Source organism: Pelophylax lessonae, assembly GCF_965119305.1.
Source record: "Pelophylax lessonae genome assembly, chromosome: 9".
NCBI classification, from domain to species: Eukaryota; Metazoa; Chordata; class Amphibia; order Anura; family Ranidae; genus Pelophylax; species Pelophylax lessonae.
The window spans coordinates 30,092,730-30,116,616 of NC_138776.1; the positions used below are offsets into that span (position 1 = coordinate 30,092,730).

At 44.3% G+C, this 23,887-nt stretch overlaps 1 protein-coding gene across 1 annotated transcript in view; it reads right to left on the bottom strand.

The window, feature by feature from the left end:
- LOC309564193 (alpha-2-macroglobulin-like) overlaps nucleotides 1–23,887 on the bottom strand; it is a 125,865-nt gene that overhangs the window by 88,369 nt on the left and 13,609 nt on the right. The window contains exons 2-5 of the mRNA XM_082268824.1: nucleotides 13,399–13,582; nucleotides 7,648–7,804; nucleotides 6,481–6,533; nucleotides 2,215–2,235 (exon numbers count right to left, since the gene is read on the bottom strand). Coding sequence (XP_082124950.1) covers nucleotides 2,215–2,235; nucleotides 6,481–6,533; nucleotides 7,648–7,804; nucleotides 13,399–13,582 — 415 coding nt within the window. The remainder of the gene's footprint in view (nucleotides 1–2,214; nucleotides 2,236–6,480; nucleotides 6,534–7,647; nucleotides 7,805–13,398; nucleotides 13,583–23,887) is intronic.

A 23,887-nucleotide genomic window follows, 5' to 3' on the forward strand; every position in this document is an offset into this window, starting at 1 on the left:
TGTTGAGGGCAAGCGGCCTGGTATGGTCCAGGGGGCGGGGGTGACGCGCCCCCCCCCCCCCATCCTGGCCTGCGTTTTTTTAGTTTTGCCATGGAGTTCCCCTTAAAATCAGTACCAGACCCAAAGGGCCTGGTATGAATGAATTATTTATTTATTTATTTTTTTGGGGGTGCCCACGCCATTTATTTTCTAAATTTTGACGTGGAGTTCCCCATAAAATCTATACCAGACCAGTTTTTTTAATTTAACTCTGTCATGGGGTTCCCCTTAAATACAGAGCACTTTCACACCCTTCCTGCCTAGACCAATTTTCAGCGCTCATTGGCATCTATGGGAAATCTTGGTCAGCTTGGTATGAAACTCACGAACTATAAGTGACAGGGACTCAAAAACCTTGGGAGGGGACCCAGGACTACAATATATTTACACATTTTTTTTAAAAGTGGGGTATGCCTGTACACTACACCGACTGCACTAAACTAATGCAACACACTATCCACTAACTACCTGCCTAATCTCTATTGTCTCATACTATACATGGCTGCCGTGTCAGCAGCAGCCTTAAATAGTGCAAGGCGCAGACTAAGTCCCTGAGCCATGATTGGCTAAAGGCACCCTGCCTTTGGCCAATCATGGCTCTGACAAGACATTGTGCTGCGATTGGCCAAAGCATACAGGTCAGGTGCATGCTTTGGCCAACAACAAGCACTGCAATCGCGCAGTGCATTATGGGGAGCTCATCAGCGGGGGAACTTGCTGCCGAGCACCCCGGGTGTTCATGTGTTCTGCAAACACACCAACACCCAATGTTGGAGTCAAACCTAGGTTTGACCCGAGCATCCAGCCCATCTCTACTCTCAAGATGTCCATAAATACATTTTGTGATCATGCCAAGGGGGCAAGCTTTTTCTGTGCTTCCAAATGTGGTTGAAGAGCTTCTTCCCCCAACTTTCTCCTCTTGTGCCCTACTGTATGGTCATCATAACTGCCCAACCAAGCATGCCATTGACACACATCTTCCTGCCGTTCTTAGTTTTGGAACTTTTCAGCCTATCCTATACTACTAAAATGCAAGCCAACTCCTAAAGCCCAACATTTAACTTAGTCTTTATACTATGGTATATTGCAACAGCAGTACAAAAAGTTATCCAATACTGACTTTGCAATTTCATGAGTCACCGTTGCTTTTTTTGCACTTGGTAGAGCCACATTTCTCCAAGTATCTTGTCAGTCAGCTTGTTATACCATGCTACAATGTTTTCGAAAAGACTGTACTAGGCTATATGGGTACCATATGGCTGGTCATTTTACCATATTATACAGGTCACTTTCCTATTACACTGTACATCAATCTCAACCAGGGTTTGGGCAGAGGTTGCTGGTGTTCCTTGACCTGTAGCGGATTGACCCCATCTGACGGGGCCTGCATAGTTCTGGGTCCAACACGATTTGGCAGAGCCAATAGCATAACATCACAGATCTTTTAGCTTTCTGTAAGGGTGCCATTCTGATCTCTAAGTGGGGAATTTTTCCTACGGACCAAAAATGTAAGGGCCATTATTCTATAGACCCTTGATGGGTCTGATTTAAGCAGGGGTCCCTGAGACCTGAAAAAGTTATTTCAAGGGTTCCTCTGGGGTAAAAAGAAAAGCTGCTGTACACCAACAAGGGCCCAATACCCCTGTAATGTTCTGCCTTTTAAGAATTTAAAGCCATACAGTAGGGAAGAGTTGGAGCTCCTGTCATGTTTTAAATGCTTTATGTATCCCTGCAGAGGGAAATTTAATAATTCCATTTGTCATGGTGACCATCATAACAGACAAAGTTAAGGAAATCCAAAAGTATAACATTTGAATCATCAGCAGAAAAAGAAACCTTAATATGGAGAAACGGTTTGGTTTACTTTATACTCTTATCTAGCCATGAAACACGATTGCCAGTTTATAGAGGGGGGATTTGCATTGCATCAGAGTCGCTTTTCATTTGAAGATATCAGGTGAGTAGATGGAAGGACGACGTCAAACAAAAATGGAAACTTCTTACAGGAAACCTGGCCGTTTTTTGTCTTTTTGACAAAGTGATCAACTTCTGTTTCAATGCTAGGAAGAGTAGCTTTCTCTAATCATTTAACCTTAAAATTTAACTACAAAGTGTGTAGAAAGTTTACATTGGATTCTGCTCAAACAACTTAATCCTATTTTTTTTCCTACTTACCGTTATATAGATTTCAGGAAACTAAAAAAGAAGAAAAAACAAAAAAACAAAAGAAGGTTAGATTTATGGATTCATAGTCACATCAATATGCTGTTGCAGAGACTTAGACCCAAACAGAAGATTGATCATTTTTGAGACATGTTTTGACAGTTTGCAACACCCATCGATGTCAACAGGGCTGCAAACCAACCATGAGCCAAAGGTTTGGCTTGCGGTTATGACTGAAACCCCAAACTCCACAGGCATTAAGGAGGCAGCTATATCACCTCCCGAACACCTGGAAACTGCTGCTCTACTGCCCTCTAAAGAGCAATACACCGTACATATTTTAGAGGGGCGGTAATGACTGTCAATGGTGTTAAGTGGAGACTTACAAGTCCAGCCCTCCTTATTTGGGGCATCAGTACACATCAGATCCCAAGCATCCTCAGTGTTCAATGGAGAAGCATGTTTCCCCCAGGGTTGTCAAGACAATGCATCTTCATGGTCAAGTCACTTTAGTGATGTTGGCAGATGCATTGTGGGAAATTGATTTTTTTTTTTGTTGAAAACCAAATTCGTTTTTTGCATTAAGCCTTAAAGTGCAGATGGAATGAATTTCAAATATTTGAATATTTTTTACATGCTTTTTTAAAAATGCCAAGTGTATTCCTCTGTAAAGTGAGCTGTATACTGTAGATAACTATCAAGTTATCTATCAACTATCCCTTTATTACGGACCCTGAACATTCCAGGCTGTCTGATAGTACAAAACAATTGGTCAACATATAGTAAGCTACAGTAAAATGAAAGCCACAAACTGGGTACATCATTCACCAACATCCTGTTAAATTAGAACTAGATTACATTTTTTTAGGGTCACTATTTAGGCTTATAAAATATGGCTCAATAATGAACATGCAGACTGTTCATTCTGGAGTTTACTTCAAAGATATGCATGTTTTCCAGTAAGTTGGAATTTGTTTTGCCCTCTGCCCTGAATGGACACCAATCACAAAACTACAGGATATTAAGCATAACCCCTTTATTGGCACAGACTGACCAAGATCAGATTTCTTGCACAATAATGGCATCATTGCCATCAGATAACTGAATGACAATTGGTTTGCTAGAGCACTGTGCTAAGCAGTTATGCCCAAGAAACCCCCATGGGTGAACAGACATTTTAATGAAAGCTGCAGATTTAAAAGTTAAATTTGTGCTTGCAGCCAGGGCCGGACTGGCCTACCGGGATACCGGGAGATTTCCCGGTAGGCTGACTGCCCTGGGGCCGCTTTGAGAGCAGCAGCACTCAGAGGGCCCGCCCACCCGCAAGTTTCGGCAAAAGTTCTGGCCCCGCCCACAAGTTCCGGCCGCCAGCCCGCCCGCAAGTTCCGGCCGCCAGCTCCGGCCGTCTGCCCGCTCACAAGTTCCGGCCGCCCGCCTGCCCGCCCACAAGTTCGGCTGCAAGTTCTGGCCCCGCCCACAAGTTCCGGCCGCCAGCCCGCCCGCAAGTTCCGGCCGCAAGTTCTGGCCGTCCGCCCGCTCACAAGTTCCGGCCGCCCGCCTGCCCGCCCACAAGTTCGGCCGCAAGTTCTGGCCCCGCCCACAAGTTCCGGCCGCCAGCAAGTTCCGGCCGCAAGTTCCGGCCGCCCGCCCTGCCTCCCTCCCGCCCACAAGTTCCGGCCGCCAGCCGCCCGCAAGTTCCTTCTGGCCGCCCGCAATTCACGGCCGCCCGCCCGCCCGCAAGTTCCGCCTCTGTGTGACTGGGGGAGTCCGAGTGACCAACATGATCTTCATGAGATCTGTAACAATCCTCTTCAGACAGATGGGTAAGGGTTCAGTGGATGGACTTTTTGTTTCTATTTGTCTGGGTGGTTAATTTACCTCGTTGGTGTGATGAATGCACAGCCACAGGCAAGCCTATCCACTTGCATCTCCATCTCATACACATTCACATTAAGCACTTAATAATGAAGATGTTTTTTTTCCAGGATCTCTGCAGTGCATTAATGTCTTTAATGTCATTAATGTAAAGTAACCTTCCCAGCTGGGGGGGGGCGTTGCCTAGGGTGTCAAAAATCTTTCTACCAGCCCTGGTGGTACCCGTATAGTATATGGCTGCAGCTAGGCTAGGGAAGGCCAGTAGTGACGTAATGGCACTGGGCGGTGTCATTTTTATAGGAAGGCACTAATCTTGGTCGGGGTGGTGGCGCGCGCCTTTCTACACCAGGGGCGGGTAAGACTGGACCCCTCCACAGCCTCTGACATCTCCTGTACCGTGTCCGCACAGCCATCTCCTGTACCATGTCCGCACAGCCATCTCCTGTACCATGTCCGCACAGCCATCTCCTGTACCATGTCCGCACAGCCATCTCCTGTACCATGTCCGCACAGCCATCTCCTGTACCATGTCCGCACAGCCATCTCCTGTACCATGTCCGCACAGCCCCTGACATCTCCTGTACCATGTCCGCACATCCTCTGACATCTCCTGTACCATGTCCGCACATCCTCTGACATGTCCTGTACCATGTCCGCACATCCTCTGACATGTCCTGTACCATGTCCGCACATCCTCTGACATGTCCTGTACCATGTCCGCACAGCCCCTGACATCTCCTGTACCATGTCCGCACAGCCCCTGACATCTCCTGTACCATGTCCGCACAGCCTCTGACATCTCTTGTACCATGTCCGCACAGTGCCTGACATCTCTTGTACCATGTCCGCACAGTGCCTGACATCTCCTGTACCATGTCCGCACAGCCTCTGACATCTCCTGTACCATGTCCGCACAGCCTCTGACATGTCCTGTACCATGTCCGCACAGCCTCTGACATCTCATGTACCATGTCCACACATCCTCTGACATCCCCTGTACCATGTCCGCACAGCCCCTGACATCTCCTGTACCATGTCCGCACAGGCTCTGTCATCTCCTGTACCATGTCCGCACAGGCTCTGTCATCTCCTGTACCATGTCCGCACAGCCTCTGACATCTCCTGTACCATGTCCGCACATCCTCTGACATCTCCTGTACCATGTCCGCACATCCTCTGACATGTCCGCACAGCCTCTGACATGTCCTGTACCATGTCCGCACATCCTCTGACATCTCCTGTACCATGTCCGCACAGCCCCTGACATCTCCTGTACCATGTCCGCACAGCCTCTGACATGTCCTGTACCATGTTCGCACAGCCTCTGACATCTCCCTTACCATGTCCGCACATCCTCTGACATCTCCTGTACCATGTCCGCACATCCTCTGACATCTCCTGTACCATGTCTACAGCATCTGACATCTCCTGTACCATGTCTGCAACCTCTGACATCTCCTGTACCATGTCTGCAACCTCTGACATCTCCTGTACCATGTCTGCAACCTCTGACATCTCCTATACCATGTCCGCACAGCCTATGACCATCTCTTGTCTTTTATCATGTCTGCAGTCTCTGAGGGGGAGTCTGGAGAGGAGTCAGTAGTGGGAGTGCCGCCGGGATGGGGGTCACGGGAGAAGTCAGATGTATGTGGACTGTGGAGAGAAGACTATAGGATAAACCCAGAGCCAACAAGCTGGAGCAAACTGACTGAGCCCTTCACGGTGCACCTAAGAGGTGGTCAGTGACAGCTCCCTCAGACCAGTCTGAGTAGGGGTCAGTGACGTAAGGGGGAAGTGAATACAGTAACGTAAGGGGGCACTGATATAAAGGCCCCCCTTATATCAGTAACCCCCCTTCTTTCTGTGGAAGGTGGTCTCTGGTCACATTTCCAGAGTTCCTTGGGTTCCCCTTTACATCAGAGTCTGCAGGATTCACCATTACACCCTATGTGATTTCATATCTGTCTTATCTACATATAATACACGCTTCACATGGTGCATGGTTTTCCCTTTTAGGAACAGGAAAATAATGACGCTTTGCTGTTGGGTCAGTATAATAATGCTATGGGGCTGGTATGAAATTATTTCTAGGGCTGGTTTTTATTCCCAGTCCGGCCCTGCTTGCAGCAAATATATGTAGCGCTCCTACCCATGGCTAGTTGTGCGGCTGAGTGTATGGTCACAAAATTAGCAAAAAGAATCAGCTTTAGGGGAACCAGTTGTCTGGTGAAGAGGAAGCCTGCAAGATTAGGAAAATAGGGAAGCACCCCCCTTCTTTCCAAGACTAAGCAAGCAGGATAGGTGGGGGGTCTGACTGCCTAGCATTCCATCTTCTAGCCTATTCAATTTTAGTGATTGATTTTCTTCTACTTTAAAATCAGAGATCTGAACCCTACTCACCGTTTCCTCCACTGGGCGTAAATTATTGTCCATTGACATCAGGTAAATCTGCACTGTAGACAAATAAGACAAGATGTGCACCAAGTTATTGACACACAACACATTCAAGTATCCAGACAGAAATAAAAGCCATTGTTTGAGGTTATACCAGATGATCCAGGTCTCCAGAAACTGGAGATTTGGTTGCTGCACTTCTTACTCCAAGGGCTCTTTCACACTATCCGCTCCGTCGGCGGACTCCGGTCCCCCGCTGAGCAAGAGAATGACAGCTGTTCTCCGCACTGTGCGGAGACACAGCTGTCAAGAGCCCCATACATCCCTATGGGGGAATCGGATGGGAACGGACCGTCGGTCCATTCTCATCCGCTGGACGGATGGAAAAAAGGGCTTCCATCCGTCCAGATTTGACGGATCGGATGTCAGCGGACATGTCTCCGCTGACATCCAATGCCCCATAGGGATGCATGGGGGGGGGAACCGTTCAGATCCAAGGAAATCCTGCACGGTGTTGATATATCTCCATCTTTTTTTAGAAAGAATATAACCATTTCACAAAATTCAAACAGAATCAATTCAAATTTGAATAGAATGGAAAAGAATAAATTAGAATAGAAACCAGAATAGCATAGGAAAAAAAACGAATCGAAATAGACCATGACCATCTTCATATTCTAATCAAATTTGAATTTAGGAAAATGGTTATATTCATTCTATGGTTTTATTAATTATATGCCATTTGTTTATTCTATTCAAAATTTGAATTTCAGAGGTTATATTCTAGTCCTTTTTTCTATTCTCTTCCTACTCAAATTTCGGAAAATAGTAATATTCCTTCTATTTTTTTTTTTTTTTTAATTCTATTATAGTCTGCTCTATTCTTTAGGTGTTCAAATGCAATTTTCAAATTTCAGAAAATGGTTATATCCTTTCTATTCCTTCACATTCTATTCTCTTTGGAAATTAGAAAATAAAATAGAAAACTATTGAAATTGATTTAAATTGTCAATTTGATTAAATTCGGAACTATTTGTTATTTCTACAATTTGGATAAAGCCAAATCTCCGAAAATGAAAAATTTGTCCAAATTTCAATTCAGTATGAAACAAACTGCACATGTCTAAAATATAAGACCTACTTGTTTAACAGCTATAAAAATAAAAAAATTACCCTTCTGTCCACCCTTGTACAGTTCCTTGTCTGTCCGGATGAAGGCAACATTGCCAGTTGGAGCAAGGACCACAGACCTGCGAGCTGTGTAGTTGTAGTTCCCACTGACGGCGGTGACAAGGAGAAACACTGGAGTCGGTGCGGGCACCTCTGGCACCTGTACAGATGGGAGGACAATTAGAGCCAGAATAGTTAATGAATCAATTGGCATTTTGTAATACCAGACAGAAGTCCAAAGATGCCCATATGGTCACTCTTGTTGTATTCAAAACATTGCTAATCAAGGTTAGTTTGTTGTTAAGCATATTGAGGAAATAATCTGAAGGAGCAGTTTTCTCACATGAACAAATTTCTAACAGTGTGTGTGGTCTTTGCAAATTTTTATGACTGCAATTTCTCAAACAAAGGAAAAGGGCCAAGGGAGCAGAGCAGAGAGCGGTGATTTATGCTGGATACACACTATACAACTTTCTTTAGATTTTCTCCTTTAGATTTACCAAAACCATATAATATGAGGTCAAATCTAAACACTTTCCATTTGTATGCAATCAGGCAGGCCCATGCACTACATAGTTGAAGGTAAATCTAAAGAAAATCGAACAGCAAAAGTTCGATAATGTGTATCCAGCTTAACAGTTACCAGCTGTCTGCTCATAGAGCTCTAAGAACCGAGTGCTCAGCAGTCTTTCATCAGTCGGCTTCTCAGTCTTTGAGGTGTCGTGGAAAGATGCACCATTGGACTGATGTTCCTTTACATAGGGAAGTATGATTCTTGGGTTAAAAAAAAAAAAAAAAAAAAAAGCACCACACTTCCCTTTCAAATACCCTGTGCTAAAAAGGATGATAGAGAGCTGGACTGTTGTAGAACTGAATAGACAGACAGTGGTCCAACAAGGAGTCCAACAAGGAGTCATAATTGGGAGCTGCAAACATTTCCAGCATAAAAAAAAAATATATTATATACACACACACACACACACACACACACACACACACACACACACACACACACACAGTGCCTTGCGAAAGTATTCGGCCCCCTTGAACTTTGCGACATTTTGCCACTTTTCAGGCTTCAAAGATATAAAACTGTAATTTTTTGTGAACAACCAACAAGTGGGACACAATCATGAAGTGGAACGAAATTTATTGGATATTTCAAACTTTGTTAACAAATAAACTGAAAAAAATTGGGCGTGCAAAATTGTTCAGCCCCTTTACTTTCAGTGCAGCAAACTCTCCAGAAGTTCAGTGAGGATCTCTGAATGATCCAATGTTGACCCAAATGACTAATGATGATAAATAGAATCCACCTGTGTGTAATCAAGTCTCCGTATAAATGCACCTGCACTGTGATAATCTCAGAGGTCCGTTTAAAGCGCAGAGAGCATCATGAAGAAGAAGGAACACACCAGGCAGGTCCGAGATACTGGTGGAGAAGTTTAAAGCCAGATTTGGATACAAAAATTTCCCAAGCTTTAAACATCCCAAGGAGCACTGTGCAAGTGATAATATTGAAATGGGAGTATCAGACCACTGCAAATCTACGAAGACCTGGCCGTCCCTCTAAACTTTCAGCTCATACAAGGAGAAGACTGATCAGAGATGCAGCCAAGAGGCCCATGATCACTCTGGATGAACTGCAGAGATCTACAGCTGAGGTGGGAGACTCTGTCCATAGGACAACAATCAGTTGTATACTGCACAAATCTGGCCTTTATGGAAGAGTGGCAAGAAGAAAGCCATTTCTTAAAGATATCCATAAAAAGTGTCGTTTAAAGTTTGCCACAAGCCACTTGGGAGACACAAACATGTGGAAGAAGCAGGGCCGGATTAACATAGGGGCTATTGGAGCTGCAGCACCAGGCCCCTACCATAATATAGGCCCTGGCTGGCCAGATTCTGTCACCGCTATTTTCTGTCACTTGTAAACAGAGCAGCCCGGCTGCACAGCACTCAGGGTGGACAGAGAGAGACAGCTGCCGGGGCACGGATGTGTTATGGACATCAGAGAAGTTTGCAGGGCTGATTGGGCGGGAGGTTTGGGAGCTCTGATCCCTCCCAGAGCAGTTTTTGACTGCCTGTTAGTGGTAGAGGAGAAACAGGAGGCTTTACTCTTGTCTAAGTTTTGGTATAGCTGATCTATGATTGGCTGAGCTGAGGGCAGTCTGTCACTCTGCTGCTCTTTCCCCCTCCCTCCGAGTCCTCCCCCCTCCTCCCGGCAGACAGCTTCAGTGGAACTTCGGTCTCTCCTCCACATGCAGTAAGTAAATCACGGCAGCTACTGTGTGTGGGGCTGGGGCTATGTCATGACTTTGTGACAGGAAGAACAGGGGTGAGTTTCACAGTAACAGACTGTTTTATATCAGAACGTGCATCCAGGCAGAGAAGAAGTTACCAAATGTAACTTTATGGGAGGGGAGAGAGAGAACTTTGTCTGTGGGAGTTTAGGAAAACAACACAGTACCAAATCCATCATATAACTGTAGTTGATCCTCATGGACTCAGGTGCTGATAACCAATGAGTGCTGCTGCTGGATCCTGTCTATTCTCCAATTATCTACTATAGCTCACACTACAGTCACAGGGGCACACAGGGCAGATAGTCTGCTGCATTAAGAAGCTAAACAGCAGCTCTGCACACAACACTGTACTATAGCTGTGTATGGACTGGCTGATTAGTGGGGGTCAATTTGTATCCAGTCCCAGAAGCCCTTAGTTCCAGCACAATGCTCCAAAGGTCCAGCAAGGTATGCCGTACCTTCAGAGCGCATGTGCCAGTGACGCAACTGGCTGCATCCAGGGTAAATTCTTCCAAAACAGTGCACATTTAAGAGATATTCATTTTCCCTACAAGTAAGCCTTATTATACTTACCTATTGGGCTGCCTCAGAGGGGAGAGGGGGGCGGGGCGAGTACCTCTGGATTACACAGAGCAAGAATCTCCCGCTTACCCTATGGCTGCTGTCATATGAAGTCCCGCATCCTGGACCTGCTCCTCCAATAGACAGCACACTGCTGAAGTCTATCATAGGAGCCGGTCCAGGAGGCAGGATTTCATATGACAGCAATGCCGGGTAAGCAGGAGATCCCCGCTCTGTGTAATCCGGCAGCTCTCCTCTCTCTAATCTCCATGCACTGATCAGGCTGCATTGATGGGCACTGGTGAGCCTGCATTGATGGGCACTAATGAGGCTGCATTGATGGGCACTAATGAGGCTGCATTGATGGGCACTAATGAGGCTGCATTGATGGGCACTAATGAGGCTGCATTGATGGGCACTAATGAGGCTGCATTGATGGGCACTGCTGAGGCTGCATTGGTGGGCACTGGTGGACCTCTCTCAGCACTCCCCAGCTCCCCTATTAGTGTCCTCCAGTGCTGCTTGCAAAAAGACTGTGGAGGTGGAGCTTCTGGCTGCTAATGATCCCGCTGGGAGGATGCCTGCAGAAGTTCGTTCTGCGGGATATGTTGAGGGAGGTGAGTTGATGGGTTATGCAAGATGTTGAGACTTGTGTGCAGGGGCTTGAGGAAGGGGGAGGTAGGGGGAGGGTCAGTGACAGCAGCGTAGGAGCCCAGTACTAGTGCTGTACAGCTAACTTCAATTGTTCCATGCTTGGCACTGCCAAATGGCCTCTGCAGTGCTGGACCAATAAATTAGGACTCATTCACACCAAATACTTTTATACCATCTGCACCCTTCTGCACATACTACCCACCGCCATACACTCCTAGCCCCTCTCCTACACGTACCACCCACAGACATACACTCCACACCCCTCTGCTACACGTACCACCCACAGCCATTCACTCCACACCCCTCTCCCACACTTACCACCCACCGCTATACATTCCACACCCCTCTCCAACATGTACCACCCACCGCCATACATTCCACACCCCTCTCCTACATGTACCACCCACCACTATACATTACACACCCCTCTCCTACACTTACCACCCACCGCTATACATTCCACACCCCTCTCCTACATGTACCACCCACCGCTATACACTCCACACCCCTCTCCTACACGTACCACCCACCACCATACACTCCACACCCCTCTCCTACATGTACCACCCACAGCCATACACTCCACACCTCTCTTCTACATGTACCACTCACCACGTACACCCTGCACCCCTCTCCTACATGTACCAGAAAGCAACGGGCCGACAGGAAGTGATCTCCCCTGGCATGACAGTCCTGCAGTCCAAATGCACCACCTGGGCCTGTAGTGGGATTAATAACGGGCACTGCGGGCCATCCTAAGGGAAGCCAGGTATTTAGCTTCTGTAATGTTATGTTAGGTCTGCACAGCTGCGCCCTTCAACCTCACCTCAGGGCGTGCCACTCACGCCCATGAAGGGCTCTTATGGAAGCCTGGGACTTCCATAGCATTGGGCCTGTTCAGCTGCACCCTTTCACCTCAGAGCGCACGCTGATGCACAGCCCTTAAAGCCCACCAAAATCCTCAACACCAGGCCCATAATTCTCTTAATCCGGCCCTGGTCAGATGAAACCAAAATCGAACTGTTTGGCAACAATGCAAAATGTTATGTTTGGCGTAAAAGCAACAGCTCATCACCCTGAACACACCATCCCCACTGTCAAACATGGTGGTGGCAGCATCATGGTTTGGGCCTGCTTTTCTTCAGCAGGGACAGGAAAGTTGGTTAAAATTGATGGAAAGATGGATGGAGCCAAATACAGGACCATTCTGGAAGAAGACCTGATGGGAGTCTGCAAAAGACCCGAGACTGGTACGGAGATTTGTCTTCCAACACGACAATGATCCAAACCATAAAGCAAAGCTACAATGGAATGGTTCACAAATCAACATATCCAGGTGTTAAATGGCCAAGTCAAAGTCCAGACCTGAATCCAATCGAGAATCTGTGGAAAGAACTGAAAACTGCTGTTCAAACGCTCTCCATTCAACCTCACTGAGCTCGAGCTGTTTTGCAAGGAGGAATGGGCAAAAAATTCAGTCTCTCGATGTGCAAAACTGATAGAGACATACCCCAAGCGACTTACAGCTGTAATTGCAGCAAAAGGTGGCGCTACAAAGTATTAACTTAAGGGGGCTGAATAATTTTGCACGCCCAATTTTTCAGTTTTTTATTTGGTAAAAAAGTTTGAAATATCCAATACATTTCGTTCCAATTCAGGATTGTGTCCCACTTGTTGATTCTTCACAAAAAATTACAGTTTTACATCTTTAGGTTTTGAAGCCTGAAATGTGGCAAGAGGTCAAAAAGTTCAAGGGGGCCAAATACTTCGCAAGGATACATACAATCCCTGGAGTTCTGCCAATTTCTCTTTTTTTTTTTTTAATGGGAAAGCAGACTCCCCAATGGGATTACAATGCGAGGTGACAGCTGACACCTTCCAACCCTTTCTCATTCTGCCTAAAGCAAGTTTAGCCTTGAGATATACTTTAGTGACATTACCACCAACCAGTCCCCATTATGGAGGTGTGCACCCTCCTTACTCAGCCTGGTATAGTCCCTTGGCTGGCTGCCATATGAGTGAGTTCATAAACTTGTTATTGTGTGCATAAACATTTGTGCACTGGAAACCGGTGGAATACATACAAGCATATCTGCTCTGTTCATCAGCCACAAATTCAGTCCACTGGGATGTTGACTGCCAATCAAGGCCTTCCTGTAATTGGCACTACTTTGCCTACCCCCTGTTACACCATGGCAAGAAGTAGTAAAAGTAAAATATCTTAAACACCAACCTGCAATTCATAGGTTTTAAAGATGTCACCAGGTGGGACTTGCTCATCGATAACAGTGTAGTTTGTTTTACCAACTTCAAGGATGGCCTTAACATCCACAGGATTGGTGTGTCGTTTGACTGTAAGACATGCCTTTCCGGTCTCTCCACTCTTCAGGAGGCTAGGGATGGAAACTGAAATTTGTCTGCCCAAAAAAGAAAAAAGAAATAAAAAAAATATATAAGAAATAGGCGCTCCTCAGTATTCATCCAAGAATTTTTATTATCTGTTGAAGAATCCCTTTGTTATGATTAGAGAGCTAGCAACCTAGGACCAGAACAAAATCCAACCACACTACTTTCATCATAGATCTAGTTCTTTGAAGAAAAATATTTCACTGTATATCAGAACCAATTCTTATTTCAGTCCAGCAATGTAGCATCCCATAGTGCTACGGTTTGTTAAATTTAGTTTTTGGCCTCCCTGTAGTCAGGGAGAGCATTGCTTGATTTGTTAGGTCTTCTCTGGGCTCAATTACTTCCCTGTCTCCCAGGGGACCCTGGGACATCGTGAGTGGGAGAATAGGACCTCAGCATGCAAGTGAATATCGCCCCAGTCAATATCGAAGACGAGCAGCAGGGGGCTTAGGGGAGATATAAATGGGCTAGAGTCCAGATAAGAAGTCTCTGGCTGTGGCATTCCTGGAATGCAAGCACCTTTTGTGGGGTTCCCAGCTACGGTTTGGCTGGGGAACCTCAGTTCTATCTTCCTGGGGCATTTACAGAAAGCCTCCTAAGAATCTAGGACACAGGCAACTGGAGTGTAGAAGTTGACTGACCTTGCACATGGCTGCCATGGGGGGGGGGGGGGGGGATCAGAAAACAGCGAGTACAAGCCTTCTGGGGAAAAAAGAAAGAAGCAAGCAAAAAAAAAAGAAAGAAGCAAAAAAAGAAAGAGCTGCATAGCCGTTTACCGTTTACTAGTGTGGAAAATGTGAGCCTGGCTGCCAAGTGCCTATGAGAGAATAGAACCCAGGATCAAACCGCCAAACCAATCCAGTCTGTCCACTAAATCAGACCTTCTTGAATGCATACACGGGAGTGCCTGGTACAAAAGTTCATCTCACTTTAAGGACTTTTTGAAGTATTTTAATAGTTAAGAGCATCAGATACAGCCAACAGAAGCCTCTGCTTTCTTCAGGGCTTGAGCAATCTGCATGAATAAAATCACAGCAGAATGCACAAAGGAACCTGCGTTAAGGTTTGATGAAGACTATCGTCCCCTGATGGCACTATAGACAGATGGCAGTCAGGAGACTCCATCTTATGAAGATGAACATTTGTACCAAGCTCTCCTCCATACTAGGGATGATCGAACGGTTCGGGTCCACCATCGGTTCGGCCCGAACATTGGGTGTTCGAGGTTCCGCCGAATTTAGAACTTTTTGCCCAAAAAGTTCGGAATTTGGCAACCAGAACCGACCAAAATGCAATGCTTCAGGAAATGGGCTTTAAAAGCCCGTGATTGGACCAGAACCATTAGCAAAAGCCAATTGAGGGGGCAGGAGAATGCTAGGAATGTGATTGGAGTGACTAGGGGGTCCCTAGACCAATCATTAGTGAATATGCCCCCCAGTATATAAGATAGCCCCTGCCATATTCCTAGCATTGTTATACTGGACATGGAAGAGAGTGGAAGCAGTTCTTGTTAATTTTACTTTAAAAGTGTCATTTAGCATTTAATAGTGTGAGGAAAGGGATATCTAGTGTAGTTAGAGTGCTCCTTTACACTTAAGTTAGCTTCAAAAATTTAGTTTCTGTAGGGAAAGTGTGAAGTGTAAGGGGACCGTAGTGTAGGGTTAACTGACAGTGACTGCTATGGAAGGGTGACAAAACCCTTCCATAGCAGGGTGACCGCTATAGAGAAATGATCATTTCTCTGAGTTGCTTCGGGACAGGAATATGGCTTCTCACCAGCCAAGCATTTTTCATGCTGAGTGGTTGCCATTGCCAGTGCTTTTTTGAGGACATGTTTGATGTCAGACATGACATCTGAACATGTGTATATATACACATATATGTCTGTATATATATATATATATATATATATATATATATATATATATATATATCCCCCTAGACATATATAGGTGTGATAGTAGCAGAAATATATGCTTGCGCTAACGAAATCATTTACAGTAATATATTTCTGCTACCATCACACCTATATATGGCTAGGTGTCTATATACATATACATACACACACGTTCAGATGTTTTGCCTGCCTCAAAAGAACGTAAAAAAAAAAAAAAAAAAAAAAAAAAAATGCCCAGGTGTGTTTTTGCTGGCATTTTTGGAGGCAGGCAAAACATCAGAACTTGTGCACAGTACCACTATACACAAGTTCAGATGTTTTTCCTGACTGCAAAGAACCCCAAAAAATGCCTGCTATTAAACCGGCAAGGTGTGAAAACCGAGAAGAGAAGCCAACCCCCTGAGCTGAAAGTTTTCTAATACAAACAAACAATCTTTTCATAGTTCTGGACATGCTACAGAGCTGAAACTTCACATGTACACTTTTTAGACCCCCCAGATACGAAATCTAAAGTAAAAAATCTCTTTTTTTTTTTTTTAATTTTTCAATAATTGGCTTTTTTATCAAAAATGACAATTTTTAAGAACTTTTTTTGTGTGATTAATAGTTAATGGGGCATGACCCAGAACCCTAGGGACTTTTTAGGGGCATTTATTGGGTTTTAGGGCTTAAAAATGGTATTTTTTGATTACCGAAGTTCGGGTCCCATTGATTTCAATGGGGTTCTGAAATCTGGGCCGAACTTTCGGGAAGTTCGGATGTTCTGGCCGAACCAAACTTTTCAAAAGTTCGATCATCCCTACTCCATACATATTCAAGAACATATTCAAGAACCTACCATCTGGCAATTGCTTCCTTGTGTCGCCATCAGAGCTAGCAGCCTAGGGCCAGAACAGGGCCTGCCCATACTAGACTTCAATCATGGATTTGCTTTACAGTAGATCCCCTGGAACCGGTTTTATTTTTATCGGTTCAGCACATTAGGTCATGCACATATCAAACATCAGATGCCCTGCCTGGGAATTTTTGTAATAGACTTTCTGGGATCTACGAAACCTTGAAGACACGATGACAAAGAGCGAATGAGTTGTAGCTTGGCACTAAAATCCAAACTGCAGTCTGATGTAACCATTATTCTACAGGTCACCACATGACTAACAGCTGAATTTATAAGACTCTAAAACATCTTGGCTGACTTTCAGAAACTTCACACTCACACACCTATAAAACCACAAAGACACGGATCCTAGAAAACTAATAAAATTATACAAAGGGTGGTATAGCAAGAAACATGTAATTAAGCGGTAATAAAATCTGGAAAATGTGCTAAAAAGGAAGCAGAACATCAAATTATAATCCTATCCATGTGTCCTTGAATGATGGTTTAGACAGAGAGCCAGAACCACAAAACTGTAAATAGGATGTAGGGAAACCATGAACATTCAGATCTATATAATTTTTTCCCTTAAATAATGGATTAATTATTCCAACAAGTGCTTTTAACCACTGCCATTCCTTTATATTGGCTTTTGAAAATTTATTAAAAAAAAAAAATAAATAAAAAAAAAAAAAAAAAAAAAAAAAAAAAAACACGCAGCAATTTAGAAAAACTGGATGAAAGGTTTAGCACTTTACTGCTGGCTGGATAATTGTTTTGCTTGCATTTCCACTGTTACTAAGTACATGGTTTCTCTGATGACCTTGTACATGATTTTATAGCGATTTGTTATACTTCGTAAGCTCTGGTCATCTTCTAGACCAGCGTTTCTCAACTCCGATCCTCAGGGCACACTAACAGGCAAGGTTTGCAAGAAAGCTGAAATACATCCCAGCTGATCTAATTTGCTGCTCAGTGATTGCGGTATTCTAGTCTGCATCTCCCCAAGGTAATACTTAGAAATCTGGCCTGTTAGTGTGCCCTGAGGACCGGAGTTGAGAAACACTGTTCTAGACCACGCTGTACTGAGCTTCATTTTCCTTTGTTCAGGATTTCTCAATTCCGTTCTGATTTGTAAACTCAATAAAATCTTGTAACAAGAAAGGCTTAGCACTGGGAAACTTTTTGAAAGTTAAGTGCATTTTCTATACACTCACCGGCCACTTTATTGGATACACTTTGCTAGTATAGGGTTGGCTTCCAGAACTGCCTTAATTCTTCATAGCATAGATTCATTCAACATGGTGTTGGAAATATTCCTCAGAGATTTTGGTCCATAGTGACATGAAAGCATAATGCAGTGGCTGCAGATTTGTTGGCTGCACATCCATGATGCGAATCTCCCAGACAGGATGGATTCATGCTTACACCAAATTCTGACCCTACCTTCTGAATGTTGCAATTGAAAAGCAAGATTTAGAAACATTTTTTCCAATCTTCTATTGTCCAATTTTGGTGATCTTGTGTGAATTGTAGCCTCAGTTTCAGGTTCTTAGCTGACAGAAGAGGCACCCGGTGTGGTCTTCTGCTTCAAGGTTCGATGTGTTGTGCATTCAGAGATGTATTGTGCATACCTTGGATGTAATGAGTGGTTATTTGAAATAGGGCTCTTTCACACGGGCGTTCCGTATGTCCGTTTTTCATCCCATCCGTTTGCGGATGAAAAACGGACATAATGTATCTCTATGTAAATGCGGATGTCAGCGGATGATCATCCGCTGACATCCGTTTTTCGTCCGTTCAGTTTTTTGGAACGGAAGAGAAACTTTTTTTTTTCTTCCGTTCAAAAAACGAACGGACACAAAAATGGATGTCAGTGGTGTCATCCGCTGACATCCGTATTTACATAGACATACATTATGTCAGTTTTTCATCCGCAAACGGATGGGATGAAAAATGGACATACGGACCGGATGAAACAAGTGTCATCCGTGTCTTTTTTTTTTTCTTTTGAAACAAAGGACCTGATCGGGCAAAAAAAAAAAAAAAAAAAAAACTGAACGCCCGTGTGAAAGAGCCCTTACTGTTGCCTTTCTATCATCTCCAACCATTCTCCTCTTGACATCAACAATCCACACAGCTGCCGCTCACTGGATATTTTCTCTTTCGGACCAATCACTGTAAACCCGGGAGATGGTCAAGTGTACAAATCCCAGTAGATCAGCAGTTTTTGAAATACTCAGACCAGCCCGTCTGGCACTAACAACCATGCCATGTTCAAATCCCATTTCGATGCTCAGTTTGAACCTCAGGAAGTTGTCCTCACTATGTCTAGATGCCTAAATGCATTGAGTTTCTGCCATGTGATTGGCTGATTAGCAATTTGTGTTACTAAGCAATTGAACAGGTGTACTAATAAAGTGGCCGGTGATTGTACAACTATATTTTCTTTGAAGACGCTGTGATTGACGGTGAAACGCGTTGACGCACTTCCGGTTGCGGACGAGACGGAACGTCATTTCCGGTCAGGAACTTCCTGTATGTGGAACGCACGCTAAGAGCGGCGCCACTCGATTATACAGATATATGCCTAATACTTTTTTATAGCTTGTAAGTATCCAATTGACTTTTGGAAAATAAAATAGTCATTACATACTTCACCATGTACGGCCCTCTTTTTGTTTAATGGTGGAAGCGGAGGCGGACCCATTTAATATCGGAGGTCACATTGGAGAGGTTCCATACAGATCCTGGGCTACTGTGCAATAACGATAAAGGTCTTGTTTCATTTATAATCCGGTGAGTGGGGAACCGAGAGGGGCACCTATCACTTCACAAGCACCTTGACTTCCTGGCACCTTATTTGGATCACAATTTAAGGACTTATGCACTATTTGTTTATTTTGATCATATTCATCGCACTTTAATATTTTACTATTGCACAAGGACTTATATGCACTTGATATTTTAAGTATACTGTATGTTTGAATATATTTTGATTTAACACTATAGCACTTTATGCATTTATTTGAGCCATAATTATATGGCACACCATTTTCACCCAATTATTATAGATGCTAGCGCTGCATAAATTTGTTTTTAACGTACAACTATATAGACCAAAATGAGCAGGAAAGAGGGACAAAGGGATTTTGTTCAAAATCAGGGGCAGTCCCTCAAAATCAGGGGCAGTCCCTCAAAATCAGGGGCAGTCCCTCAAAATCAGGGGCAGTCCCTCAAAATCAGGGGCAGTCCCTCAAAATCAGGGGCAGTCGGAGATCTGCATAGGCACTTTGTTCCAGAAGTATGACCAGCTTTAAGGGCTGGAAAGATGTCTGCATGTCAGAAGAGATGAGGAGTTCAGACCAGTAATCACAAGATATCAAACCTTGGTGCCATGAATAGGAATGAAATATATATTCCTGCAAGCAGGGCTTTTTTCAGCAGGAACGCAGTTCCGGCACTGAATACGTGTAATAGCAAGGGGTGTGGGGTGTCTTGGAGGGTCTCTTGATGCTGGCTGCTTGGAGATCTATTGTCACTGGTAGGGATCTGGTATTGTGTGAGGGTCCAATGTTGCTGGGGGGGGGGGGGTCTTATGTTGTTGGTAGGAATCTCCTGTTGAGGTCTATTTTTGGCTTATCCATTTATACTGGCTGCTGGGAGAGCCGTTGTTGGTACTGGAGGGGGTCTAATGTTGCTGGGGTGGACCTTTAGTTGCTGGGTGAGGTATTTTGTTTTGTGTGGGAGGTGGAACCAAGGGACAGTGCTCAGGGGTGGGAAGGGGGGTGGAACCAAGGGACCATGCTCAGAGGTGGGTAGGGGGGGGGGGATGGAACCAAGGGACCGTGCTCAGAGGTGGGTAGGGGGGGGGATGGAACCAAGGGACCGTGCTCAGAGGTGGGTAGGGGGGGGATGGAACCAAGGGACCGTGCTCAGAGGTGGGTAGGGGGGGGGATGGAACCAAGGGACCGTGCTCAGAGGTGGGTAGGGGGGGGGGATGGAACCAAGGGACCGTGCTCAGAGGTGGGTAGGGGGTGGAGACAAGGGGTGACTCAGAAGGGGGGGGGGGGGGGGGAGTTCCTGCACCTATTCTCCAAGAAAAGAAAAAAAAAGACCTGCCTGTAAGTAATGTGATCTAAAGGAAGGTTTTCAACCTATAAAGTGGAGTTCCAGCCTGTACAAAAAAAAAAACCCACGCACTACAATCACTGTAGCGGCCACCTTTTAATACAAGGACACTTGACCTGTCTAGGGTTGCCGCAGGTGCAGGCATTGCAACTAAGGGAAACCGGCAGTAAAGCCTTCACTTTAATGAGCACAGTGATAAGTCGAATTTCTTTGTAAGTATTCTTTCCTGTTATATTAACCAGTAATGGATGTAGTTCAGAAGGCTAGATCTCAGTTTGGCGATAGGAATATGGAATATAGAATATATAATATCATTTGCCTGCTGTAGGTCACAAGTGAAGTTTCCAATGAAGGGGGGGGGGGGGGGACTGATGTCTGGCCAACCAAGGGGGGCCATATGAAGATACCTGGCCAATAATGGGCAATTATTTCCAAGATTTGTGTCCTTTGAGGTTCCTGAGTGTTGATGGGATTTATGACCACTTGTTCTTCATGCACACTGTGCCCATTTACATTTTTTTTTATCTGCCAAAGAATGACAAAAAGCATTGAGGGGATACAACAAAAAGCATCTGTAAATTCCTAAGATGTTCTGCTGGCTGGCTTCCAAAATATAGGCTCTGGCTAGCTTGAGAGAGCAAGCTGTGTCAAGTGCTCAGGAAGAATGGACCTTTTGAGGGCTCCCTGAGAAGAGGTCTCATATTTATATTATCACACATTCCATCGTGTTCACTGAACTCTACAAGAGATTTCCATCACTGCTGACAAAACCCAATCTGTCCTCCAGAATCACGTTTTTGGATTACTACATAGCCCCAGAATGTTGCAAAACCAAGTTGATGAGTTGTAACGGTAGACAATTAAAGTGACAGCAGCGTGTCTGAAAAAGGAACAAATGGAGCTCTTTGTAAGGAGACAGGTGCTCACATTTTGGCAATCCGCAGGAATGTACTATATACTGCTGAGGAACATAATAGGCTACACAACTGAACACAAAGACAGTTGATACATTTGAGGCCATTCACACTACTGTGCAGACTCCTAGGTATCTAATATATGGTGCAGTGCTAAAACACATGCAATAAAAATCAAAAAATGTCCTTCCAATTCAGTGGTTTTCAACAATAAAAGCCACCTAAAGAAATAGATCTTGTGTAATTTCTGAACTTTCCATCGCACTTTTCTTCTATGGTTTGGGTGTACTCCTGGACCCTACAATATTGTATGGTCAAGTAAAAGGTTTGGATAAAAATCCAACTCGTAAACTCCCACTACCTGTTGGAGAACCTGTGGAAGTATAGGCACTATCACTCATTCTGTGGAATTGCAAAGCTTAACCACTTTACCACCGGAGGATTTTGCTGTCTTACGTCTGGGCTACTTTTTGCGATTCGGCACTGTGCGACTAACTGACAATTACGTGGACGTGCAACGCTGTACCCAAACTAAATTTACATCCTTTTTTTCCCACAAACAGATTTCTTTTGGTGGTATTTGATCACCTGTGCGATTTTTACTTTTTGCGCTAAACAAAAAAAAAAAAAAAAAAAAAAAAAAAAAAAAAAAAAAGCGTAAATTTTGAAAAACAATAATATTTTTCACATTTTTTTATTATATGAAATTACCCCCCCAAAAAAAAAAAAAAAAAAAAAAATTTAAAAAAAAAAATCGAAATTTTTTTAAATTCTTGGGCAATTTGTTTTCTACTACCTATGTTTGGTAAAAAAAAAAAAAAAAAAATTGCAATAAGCATATTTTGATTGGTTTGCGCAAAAGTTATTGCGTTTACTTACAAAGGGAAAGATTTGTCATTTTTGGTGTTTTTTTTTTTTTTTTTTTTAACGAGTAATGGCGGCGATCTGCAATTTTTTTTGTGGGACTGCGACATTGCGGCGGACAGATCGGACCCTTGACTGACATTTGACACTTTTCGGGGTACCAGTGATATTAATCAGTGCTATAAATATGCACTGTTCCTGTAAAAATTACACTGGCAGGGAAGGGGTTAATGTATGCCTGGTGCTTACTGACGTGTATGGTGGGGAGGGGAGTATGACACAAGGACAGATCGCATGTTCAGCTATGCTGAACCCTGCAATCTGACCCTGCCTGTCACCGCCGCTCCTCACCTGGCCCGACTCCCGCTGTGACTGAATACAGCGGGAGCGAGCCTCTGGCGGCGTGCGAGGGGGAGGAGTCTCGCTGGACGATAACGAGCCACTGTGCCGCAGTACAGTTCTAGTGAGCAGTGCGGAAGTGGTTAATAAAAGCCGCCTAAAGAAATATAAATCTTATGTAATTTCTGAACTTTCCGTCGCACTTTCCTTCTATGGTTTGGGTGTACTCCTTGACCCTACAATATTGAATGGTCAAATAAAGCTTTGGTTTAAAATCCAACTTGTATTAAACTCCACTACCTATTGAAGTATAGGCACCATCACTCACATTCTATGGAATTGCAAAGGTTTAAGTTCCTTCTGGAGACAAATATGTGCCCTGATTTCCTCCATATCACAAGTTCCCTCAACCCCTAACCCATCACTAGCTCTACTCAACATTGGAATGGAGAAAATTCCCTCCCAGTTTTAGGGCTGTTGTAATATATCTACTGCTTGCAGCCAAACTGAAGATTACTAAACTATGGAAGACATCAGAACCTTAAGTGTGAGATGGAGAGATTAGTAGCTAGTACAAAATGTATGCGTGTACGTATGAAAAAGTTCCTTTCTAAATGGACAACTTGGTTAATGCATCCAAAAGGTTTGGTGCAAATATGATCTTTCCTTCTTTGTCTCTGGCCTTTATCTTGGTACAGCTGACCCAACTTGGTTTTATGATAAGACTGTTACGCTGGTGCTCCCCTCTCCTGTACTCCCTTATCCAACACAAGGCCCGCGGGACAAATCCGGACCTCCAGGCCATTTTATATGGCCCTCCCATCTCTCCTAGAGCTGCAGTACAGCTCTAACCCTCCTTTGAGCCTCCTCCAGACCCAGCACTTTCTGCTTCCTAGCTCTGCCCCCAGCAACAACACAAGGTAAGGGGGTGCACTTTGATATAAGGGAGGGTGGGGAATACTCTTGACATCTGATGAAAGGGGGTTGCTCTGGACTTCTAGTATTACAGATACAACCAGCCTTTTGAGGGCAATCATAATGCTGATGCGGCCCTTGATGAAGTGGAGTTTGACACCCCTGCCCTATCCCCTTCCTTACCTTCCTCTACCTCCCAGTCTGGAGTTAACATTTGTCATTTTTTTTTTTTTTTCAGATTATACGCATTGTGTTTATTCAATGCTCAGTTAATGCATTAATTGATCTGAAGTTCTTCACTCTTAATTACGCTTCCATCGGAAAATCTGAATCCCTGTTACTAACTTGTATCACTCTGGTATATGTGAAAACCTTA